The 11,239-nt window shown below is 40.5% G+C and overlaps 1 protein-coding gene across 1 annotated transcript; it reads left to right on the top strand.

Moving 5' to 3' along the window:
* The first annotated feature begins 8,316 nt into the window (after positions 1-8,316).
* LOC115693426 (uncharacterized) lies at positions 8,317-10,081 on the top strand. Its single transcript, XM_056320078.1, has 3 exons — positions 8,317-9,175; positions 9,667-9,705; positions 9,812-10,081. The coding sequence occupies exons 1-3, from the start codon at positions 8,324-8,326 to the stop codon at positions 9,908-9,910; spliced, it is 990 nt and encodes a 329-aa protein (XP_056176053.1). The 5' UTR covers positions 8,317-8,323; the 3' UTR covers positions 9,911-10,081.
* Positions 10,082-11,239: the final 1,158 nt, after the last annotated feature.

Consider the following 11,239-nt stretch of genomic DNA (forward strand, 5'->3'; position numbering starts at 1 on the left):
GGCCAGCGACCGGCCATAGGCGAGGCTCGGCCTCACCAGATCTGGCAAGGCTTGGCCTCACCTCGCTAATCTCGAGCTTGGCCGAGCATCGCCGGATCTGGTGAGGCAAGGCGAGGCGAGGCCTCGCTCGCTACATCTGGTAAGGCTCGGCCTCGCCTTGTCGGTCTCGAGCTCCGCCGAGCATCACCGGATTTGGCGAGGCGAGGCTAGGCTCGGCCTCGCTCGAGCTTGCCGGCCGTGGGACGAGAGGACGCGCAAGGTAGTAGCGAAGGAGGACCAGACGAAGCGAAAAGCAGCAGCGGAGGAGGAGCGGCTCTAGAGATGAAAACCCTAGGTTGCGTGAAGGAGAGGAACGATGGGGAAAAGGAGAGAGAGGAGGAGAGGAACGATGGGGAAAAGGCGAGATTGGAAAAGGAGAGAGAGGAGGAGAGGGCGTGAGAAGAGGAAATCATTTTCCTCAGTTTTCAAAGGGTATTTTCCATTGATCGGAAAATATTTTCCTTGACCCCTCAATTTCCGCCCCCTGGACACCGGAAATTATGGAAAATATTTTTCCGGAAAACATTTTTAGTGAAACGAATGGAGCCTTAGGTTGCGTTTGTTTGAGGAAAAGAGTTTTCTCGGAATTAATTTTTCGAACTTTCACCCATTTGCTTCGCCAAAAATAATTAGTTAATCAAAATCACTTTCAGGTTAAGGAATATATTCGTGCATAAAATTAGGAAAGTGAATCTTTAAATCTAAGAAGTTGATAACACTTTCCGAAATTGTTCCTCATGAATATTTGAATATTTTATCTTTTATCTTTTCTTTTATCTTTCTTTTTCATTTTTTCTTTTCCTTCTTTTCTCCTTCGCCTGTCGCTGAGCCTCGATGACAGCCAGCCACAAGTGCAGGCCGGCAAGGGCCAGCCTCGGGTGAGGCTTGAGCTTGCGGACCTCGCCTGAGGCCGGCTAGGTCGGCCCTCATAAGTGGCTTGTTGCGGCCGTCACGGAGGCCCGGCAACCGGCGGAGGAGGAAGAAGGAAAGAAAAAAATTATTTAAAGATTCGATTTTTTTTTCCTGAGATAAAGTCATGAGATTGAAATCATTTTCTAAATGTGATTAAAACACCAGAAAAATATTTTCGGTCACGTATCACCAAACAAAGGAAAAGTAACTATTTTCGTGAAATTTGATTTCCCATTTTACCAGGAAGAGGTTGCCAAGAAAAGTTATTTCCCCCTTAACTAAGTTAGTCTTTCTTCTTCTCTTTAAGTTTCAATTTTACATGTAATTAAGAAAAAATTTATATATTAACTAATACATATATTTTAAATTTTACTGATACGTACATTTAATAGCTATAATTATACAAAGTCATACCTATTAAGACATATTAAGATCTCTTAAAATAATCTCGCAAAAAAAAAAAATAACACGTGCACATGTTTATAAAAATGGATTTAAGTTAATGCATTGAGAGAGATAAAAAAAATTAAAGATGTGAATTAATTTTGGGTTAATACCACGAAAAACCCTAAACTGGTACACTTGTGATAATTTTACCCAAAACTATTTTTTTGACCACAAAAAATCCAAAACTGGTACATTTATGATAAATTTACCCCGAACTATTTTTTTAATCACCAAAAACCCCAAATTGGTACACACATGACAATTTTACCTCGAACTAATTTTTTAATATTATTTTTTATTTTTCGAATTTTTTTATTAATTTTTTTTTACTTTTTTTTTCCTTTATCTTCAACCTCTGGCCAGTCGCCAATCCGGCGACCGGTCAGAGGCGGAAGCTGGCGAGGTCGGCCTCGCCGGCCGCTGGCAAGGTCGGCCCTGCCGGCCGCTGGTGAGGCTCGACCTCGCCGGCGTTGGGTGAGGTCGGCCTTGCCTTGCAATGGCGAGGTCGAGCCTCGCCAGATCTGGCGAGGGCCCGGCCCCGCTGGTCTCCGGCTTCCATCTCTGGCCGGTTTCCGGACCGGCGACCAGCCAAAGGTTGAAGATAAAGAAAAAAAAAGTAAAGAAAAAATAAAAAAAAATTAATAAAAAATTTTTAAAAATAAAAAATAATATTAAAAAATTAGTTCGGGGTAAAATTGTCACATGTGTACTAGTTTGGGGTTTTTGGTGGTCAAAAAAATAGTTCGGGGTAAATTTGTCACAGGTGTACCAGTTTAGGGTTTTTTATGATAAAAAAAATAGTTTTTGGTAAAATTGTCACAAGTGTACCAGTTTAGGGTTTTTCGTGGTATTAACCCATTAATTTTAGAAAAGAAACTTAAATGGTTGACAGCAAGGGAAATTTGAATTCAATCTTGGAATCTAAAATATTTACGGGATAAGTTGACATGGTATAATATATCAACAACAAGCATGGGCTTCTCAAAGAATTTTCTATGACAGTTTGTTGAAATAGAATGTGCTATTTCTTCTCGGAGTATTATTTATTTAAATTTTTTGTAGTTAAACTGTTTTTACATGAATGATCAAACATTTAATATTTCGGTGAGAGTACTATATTTTAATTTTTGGATACGTTATTTTAATGAAATATTAAAAAATGACTATGGTCAGGCCTTCAAATAGTTGAGAAAATGGGACCCATGAGACCTCCATTCTACCAAATGTATGTCACTCATCATTGCATCGAAGCGTTGAGTAAATTTGCATTAACTTAGAGATTAAGAGGTTTTACATAAACCAATGAATTAGTTGCACTTCCATTCACGTTGGTGTAAGAAGACAAATGGTCCATTATCCAATCTTTTACTCAAAACCATTAAAAATAGAAGATGGGGTGAACTAGGTAGGAGAAAAAGTGACGCGTATAATAGAGGGTTTTGATGGGCTTCTCAATTAACCTATGGAAAAAAATTATACAAATGGCCTCTGAATTTTGGCTTGATATATGATATCATCTCTGAACTTTAAATTTGTTCAATGCAATCCCTAAATTTTAGCCCAAAGTGCAATGTTGTCCCTAAACTTTTGGTACATATTTAATTTAGGCCCTAAACTATATGAAAATATTCATTGTTATCCCTGAACTTGAATTTATGAAAGGATAACATTGGATATTCTCATATAGTTTAAGGACTAGATTGAATATTTACTAAAAATTCAAGAGCCATATTGAACAAATTAAAAATTCAGGGACGACATTGCACATTTGGTCAAAATTTCAAGACCATTTATGTGATTATCCCTAACCTATTCTCAATTCAACCAAATCCCTCTCTCTCTCTCTCTCTCTCTCTCTCTCTCTCTCTCTCTCTCTCTCTCTCTCTCTCTCAACCTTATAGTGAGGCCGTGTCTTGAATGTCGATGGAGGTCGCATTCAACTAAGATAGAGAGAGAAAGGGGCTAATTCCAAAAAAAAGTACAAATTTTTGGTCGAGTGACAATTTTAGCCCTTACTTTTCTTTGTCTCATAAAAAAGCACAAACTTTAGATCGAGTGACAATTCTGGCCCCAACTTTTTTTTGTCTCATAAAAAATCACAAACTTTCACCCTTATCCCAAATTTAGCCCCCCGTTGACTCTCTTTTTGAAGTTACCCTTGTTTGAGAAAAAAAGTTATGGTCACGAGCTTGGCGGATCTTGTCCATGGCGTCTATTGACAGGTGGTGGTCTACAACTTCAAATTACGAAGTCTGACCAGAGAGATTCAATTTAGAGATCTTTTTGACTCGCCGGTGAAATGAAGCTATGGCTCAAAAAAGAAGATAATGAATAGTGCTTTAAATCCACTCAGCAAGCCACGTGGATTTATTGCTGAGGTGGAATAGTCAAGTTGGATAATCAATAATTCTAAGTCAAGGAAAGCCAGATTTGAGATTTAAATGAAAGTCGGTAATTTTTTACAAGACAAAAAAAGGTTGGAGTCAGAATTGTCACTCGACCTAAAGTTGGTGCTTTTTTAAGAGATAAAAAAAAAGTTGAGGCCAGAATTGTCACTCAACTTAAAGTTTGTGCTTTTTTTTGGAATTAGGCCGAGAAGAAAAGAGGAGTTCCAAGAGACTTGGCGACGGCTCAACCACCATCTAATGGGGCCAATGGCCCGATGAGGTTTTGGTGTTGATGATTGCTTGCTGGCCACCGCAGATGTAGGTCTATAAGGGTTTCTTTTCTTTTGACCAGAAAATGGGAAGTCACATAATTTTTTTCATGAGCATATTATTGGGAAAGAATGATATTTGTAAAAATAATTTGATGTTATTTTCGCGTGTAAGATTAAAGTTGAACCATGGGTGGGTTTACATATTTATGGATTGGATTGAATACGGATCAATACAAGTTAAATATGCTTATACATGTTAAATGGGTAAAATTGGGCAACCCATTTATTACCTTAGCCCGAACTTGATTTGATCCATCAATTTGTCACCTCTAAGTAGAATCATGCGAAATTTTGATCATCTAAATAAATTTATGCACGATCAGGACTCCTATCTCTTTCACTTTGTTCAATCGAGTCCTTTCGTCAATCATTTTTATTAATACCATCGAATTGGTACCATGACATCTTCAGACCCCTGTCGATGAATAGTTGGCAATTGCCATCGTCCAGGTCCCCTATACCTCTCTCTCTCTCTCTCTCTCTCTCTCTCCACAGTTTTTGTCCTTGATGTTCGCTAAAGGGCACTTATTAGGTGCCGGATCGATCATCACCACATGTCGTCACATGCCTCGCTTCAACAACAATACCATGTCATCAATTTGATGGCGTAAGTAACCGTGATTGATGGAGGACGTGATTGAACAAAGTGAAAGAGACTTGATTGCATTGAAGTAAGCTTAGAGGACTGACATCGTACTCAACCTTAAATCCCCGGACGAAAAGTATATTTTCTTCCCTCTAATTGATTGAGAATAGATTATTATAGGTTTGCCCTCTTACCAATCCAAAGTATGCAGGGGCCTACTCAAGTTAACCCGCTCTTGCGTTGGGGATGGAAAACCTTCTCGCTTCAATTGGTGTCTCATGGCTCATCATGTTGGGTTTAGTTTCGTGGACCTGTCGATGTACATAACATACGCAATCGATGCTGTTTGGTTGATCGGTTCTATGGTTTGATTCTGTGCTCCATCAGCATACTAATGTCATGCTTACCGTCTTTGTGAGTTCGACTGGCCTTTACCTTCCAAAGCAAGCTTCACATATCGATTTTTTAGAGGCGTTCCACTGATAGCATGCGCGGCATACTATAAGACAAAAATAAAATAAAATAAGCAATGACTAAATTTGAGTCAATGTGATGCTACACTCCTCCAGCTCGGCGCTCCATGAGCCCTACTTCGGCGCTCCATGAGCCCTACCTCGGCATCCTCAAATCCGACACCGAACTTGACTGCTCTTGTAACTGGTACAACATCAGCTGCGACCCTGAGTCCCGTTGTGTTGCTGACATCAACCTCCGGGTTCGAGTCCGAGGATCCCATCTTTGAGAGGGCTAAGCGGACCGGCAACATGACCGGGCACTATACCCCTTGCAATATGTAGGCTTGAGCGCCTCTTGAGTCTCACCATCGCCGACTGGAAGGGACCAAATCAAAACATTTGGTCATTTTTCCACTTTAGACTTAACTATCTCTAAAAAGCTGCCTTGGATATGTTTGTATTAAATCAACGTAGACTTCATAGTCGAAGATATATTGCCGTAGTCACTAAAGTGAACATTTTTTCAAAAGTCATGGCAGTTAAGTAATCGGTAGAAAAGTTATGGTACCAAAGTGAGTATTGTACAAAAGTTATGGCATTGTTGGTTCCTTGTCTTTTCTCTTGAGAAATGATAATTATAAGGAGAGAGATTACTACGGTAAGATGGTTGCTATAAAAAGGAGAATGAACTATTACCTTAATGGATGTTAGCAATTGAGAATGGAGAAAACTCGACCCCATTGACAGTATTTAGAGCGCCGCAAAGAATGTATGAATGGATAGGTATGTCGAACGCAAAAGAACACATGAGTCAGTTAAACCAAGTGACGGATGTCTTTACAAAGGAAGACATGATTCTATCGGGAAGAAACATAGAATGGTTCAAGGCAAGAGTATTCCTAGACATGATAGGTTATGCTTGTTCCGTATGAGATTACACTTCACGGGGACATTATAGGGCTGTGAAGAAGATGATGTATAGACATAGACGTGGACACGTACATTAAACAAAGGACCAAGAAAAAGGTGGAAGTGATGTGAAATATCAGACAGGCTCGATGTAATTGTTTCTCAAGCCTTTCGGGCACAACAGTCAACACCTTCACAAGTTCTTGCATAAAGGAAACATCAAGATCGCCAAGGAGTTGAAGTTATATCAAACCATAGTGTTCTTGAAAGGTCCTTCGATTTAAACATAAACTAGATTCTATTAAATCAAAGGAAATTACAATTTTAAAAATCTATGGGTCTCACTAAAGAACACATGCTTCCATAAAATTTCCGTGTTGTGATATTTTGATTAGTTCTGTACATTCCATCTTTAATGTACTTTGGAGATGACCAAGACAGAGTGATGAAAAGATCTTTGCAGATCGCTTCCTAGTGCTTGTGAAGTTTTTAAGCATATCTATCTTCCGTTTTCTTTTCGTTAGTTTTACTTATAAATGAAAAGGGATATTCGCACTTGTTTCACTTTTTTGACTAATCTCATAATTATACGTAAATCATTCTGTCAACATATATCGAGTACCACTCCATGCGCAGGGTGGCAAGTGTCGCACCGAGTTTATGCTAAGTAGGAGACGTAATGACTCGAACCCAGAACACGCAAAATCAAAACCAAGCGATTGAAGCACAAAAAACCATAATTGTGGAGGTCTCTATGTTTTACTTATATTTAAGGTGGAAGTTCTTTACAATTTTGTAAAATAAGTTATCAATACTTAAGATTCTAAATAGGGTTAATACCACGAAAAACTCCAAACTCATACACCCATGACGAATTTACTCAAAACTAATTTTTTGACCACAAAAAATCCAAAACTGGTACACTTATGATAAATTCACCCAAAACTTATTTTTTGACCACCAAAAACCCCAAACTGGTACACTTGTAATAAATTTACTCTCCGTTAAATTAGATTAATACCACGAAAAATCACAAATTGATAAACCTGTGACAAACAAATGGTAAAACCTCAAACTGGAACACCCGCCAACTACCACATGTCATCCAACTCAGCAATTTGACAATAAAATTTAAAAGAAACTAACGGAATGTAAAATTGTCAGAGGTGTATCGGTTTAGGATTTTTGGTGGTCAAAAAATTAGTTTATGTTAAATTTATTATAAGTGTACTGATTTGAGATTTTTCATAGTATTAACCCTTCTAAAAATCGTGAAAAAAAGTATACTTTCTTTGGTGATTTGATCACGTAGACACTGTAGGTGAGCCCCACATAACTTAGCACATTGAAGCACACTACACACATTCCTAAATAGTAATTTAGTTATCAAAGTCCATGTACGTGTAGATCATGTGGTTGGCAGACAGTGTCCATTTTTAGGTCAATTTCAAGGCCAAATTCCATAACAACAACAACAACAACAAAAAGGCACGAACCCTTTGGGTGAAAACAGCCCTGAACTCTAAAGCATCCCATAAGAAAACACTATCTTTCAAGTTTGGGTAAATTCTGGCACAACGACGTTCACATTTGAAGAAAGCAACAACATTATGATTTCTTGAGAAACATGGAGAGATAGAACAACCCATCGCATATATTAGTCTTATTCACGGGTTAAACGGTTTGATTCGTCCCGACTCAATGCGTGACTTCCCAATTATGATCAAAATAATCAGCACCATCATAAATTCGAGAATTACCAACCTCTAATATTCGCATGGATACCTAGAACTTGCAATAAATTCGAGATTAGATTTGCCCTTAAAAAAATGATCCTCGGCTCATGGGATTAGCAAGGTATTCGATGGACCACCGGATGGTGGCAATAAAAATACTAGAAAGTCTCGATCGAATTGAAACCGAAGGGATCCATGCATTGGATCATTAGTTTCTTTAAATATTCAACAAAAAAATTTAGCACTTCACATGGTAAAAAAGGTTATAATAAGGTTTCTTCGCCCATGTGACCTTGCTCTCAGCAAATGTAAGGGCTTGCGCGTCCTAATTGAAGTGCACGAATTGTCATTGACGTTGATTTTACACCGGTAACAATCTAATAATCACTCACGCTTTGCTATTTTTTTTTTGTGTGTTTTCCTTTCTCGTGCGAGTGTAACACAGGTTCTCTATAAGTACTTCTATGATCTCCGTAGCAATGGCACTTGTAAATATCCAAGGGGTGAGAGAGAGAGAGAGATGGATATAGAAAAAAATTGCGTGGCCGGGTCGACAGAGATAGATATAAGGAAGGTCCACGAGGCCAAGTCGACAGAAATGGTCGGTGAGGTCGCGTTGGCAAAGATGGATAAAGAAGAGGCTGGCGAGGCTGCGTCTGCCAAAGTGGCCGGCGTGGTCGCATCGGCGGAGATGGATATAGAAAAGGTCAGGGAGGCTGCATCGGCGAAAATGGTCGGTGTGGTTGCGACGACGGAGATGGCTATAGAAAAGGTCGGCGAGGCCACGGCAAAAATGGTCAGTGCGGTCACGTCGACCGAGATGGATATAGAAAAGGTTGGCGAGGCCGTGTCGGCAAAAGTGGTTGGTGCAGTCTCGTCGGCGGAGATGGCTATAGTAAAGGTTGGCGATACTGCGTCAAAAATGGTTAGTGCGGTCACGTCGGGCGAGATGGAAATGGAAACGGTCGGCGAGGCCGCGGCAATAATGGTAGGTGCGGTTGCCACGGCAGGGATGATTATAGCAAAGGTCAGCGAGGCCGCATCGGCAGAGATAGATATAGAAAAGGTCCGTGACGCCGCGTCGGCTCACTACCGGGGCTTGCCGGAGGACCAGAAGCAGGCTGCCGTGAGGTTTTTCAAGGCCATGGACACAGACAAGAGCGGCAACATAAGCATCGACGAGTTCATCACCTTCTTAGGCCTTTTCGGGTTTCAAAGCGACAACCATGAATGGCTCTTCGCAAAGCTGGACAAGGACGACAACGGCACCCTCGATTTCAATGAGATGGTCACCTTCTTCTACATCCTCAGCCGCGACGAGTACAAACATCTATTAGACAGCAGGCCAAGTACCGATGTACCCCGTCGCAAGGTAATCATCATAGTTTCAATTAAATTAAACATAGACATGTGGTCTTGATTTTCCAAAATTTAGGAGGTACTTTTTTAAATCGCCTCCTCCTCCGTGTGCAACGCGTAAGACTAAATCCACAGCGTGGCAGGCGTGGCCCACAAGATTATTCCAAACAGATATAGCATCCGATTGCACTAGTATGACAAAATGGTTTACGATATAGGAATTTCAATATTCTACTAGGATTTGCATTTTCGGAAAAATTACCTCCGACGAGCAACGTTTACCGACCTTTTATCGAGTTTGAATTAATGAGGGATCGGAAGCGCTATCCTCTCGTTCAAAAAGATTTTAACCCCTATTACATGGGCAATATGTACAAACTTGGTTTGCGCAAGTTGGTCTAGAAGATAATCATGTAGTTTGTAAAGCGATTTTGAAAAGCTGAATCGATTTTTCGAGTGCTCGAGTTCAAGCATGTATTCACCAATGAACACTATGTCATGCAGTTGAGATTTGGCCTTCGGAAGCGCGGAGCTAATAACCAAGTAAGATCTCTCTCTGTCTCTCTCAACATTACCACCTCATGAAGACAAAAACACAGTGACACGATCTGTTTCAATTGTCTGTAACTCCATCGATGTGGTGGTGCAGAAGTTGGACAGGGGTGAACTCGCCCAACTGTACAAGAAGTTGCGGGGCGCGTACAAGCTTCGAAACTGGGTGAACGAAAACCTATGCTACATCCTCTAGGAAATCGACGAGCACCGTCGCTGGTTGTTAAGGTTTCTGTGTTGCTATCGGTGTGCTTGTGTGTTTTAGGTATTGGAAATGAAGAAGCTTTTCGTTTGATCTTGTTAAATTCTGGCCCGAGTTTCCTCGGGCATGCTCTGGAGACCAAGTAATAGAGTGAAGTTCAGTCTCGGACATTCGGGCATGGTAATGGTAGAGAGGTTTCGAGGGGAATTTCGGGAAAACCCTGTTGTACGTATACGTGTGTTTGTATGTGCAAAATAAAGTAAAGTTGTTCGACAAACCTGAAATGAGTGATCCGAATTTGATGATTGATCCGAGCCCAACAAATTGACGTTGTGTCCTTAAGATAATTTGTCCCCTCTACCGGTACCCAAAGGTTGTTGAACGATTGCCTCCCAAGATAGAACGGATCGCCTTTCCTATGAAGCAGTACTTCTTCAAAGGAAACCTTCGAACGCAACTTCGCATAATAATCACACAAAAAATGACAATGATGAAGAATGAGAGTGCAGCAATATGACTTGTGGAAAAAACCAGAGAATGACTCTCTCACGGATGTTATTAAAAAAAAAATAAAGAGTCGGAATGAACAGTTGCTAATAACCGAAGAGTTTCGTTCGGTCATATGCGGAAAAATGAATAGTCACCAAGTGAACATTTCGGATATAGAAGGACGAAAATGAAGAGTCACCAAGCGAACAATTTCGTTCGGTTCGGTTATACTTGGTCACTCTCACTCTCGGACAGATGGTAGAACCCGAACCTACGAACAGACATATCTGTTCGAAACAAAAAGAATAAATTCGGGAAAAATAAAACTAACGGGAACCCGGCTTTGGCCGGACGGACGGCGGCGCGCGCGGGGAAACCGACCCAGCTTGGCATAGGTCCTCTCTCTTCCACAAAAGTGGGGTACCCCTTGGGGCCAAAACCCATTTGAGAGGCTCCTCAAAATAAACCATCTCCCATCACCTCTTCTATCCTATGTGGGACACTTTCATCCACACATTTCTCATTCAATTCTATGGGATTTGGATGCCAAAATCCCAACAATCTCCCACATAAATGAGAAGTTCTGATATCATGACTCTTCGTGTATGCATGAGATGCAAAGTGCGATTATTTCATGAGAGAACGTTGCATTGGGATAAGTAGTCTAAGACTTTGAACTTTCCCTAGTGAGACCTATCGGACTTACTCGGTCAATCAGTAGACTTGATGTCTTTGAACCGTCGACCTTTAGTGTAAGTCCAAACAATAGGAATCACACAACTATCTCTCAAACAAAGTTGGTTCTCACTGTTGTGTTCGTTTTGGCCATGAACA

The sequence above is a fragment of the Syzygium oleosum genome, unplaced genomic scaffold (genome assembly GCF_021117445.2).
Source record: "Syzygium oleosum isolate NSW1041296 unplaced genomic scaffold, Sole_v2.1 Sole_v2.01, whole genome shotgun sequence".
NCBI classification, from domain to species: Eukaryota; Viridiplantae; Streptophyta; class Magnoliopsida; order Myrtales; family Myrtaceae; genus Syzygium; species Syzygium oleosum.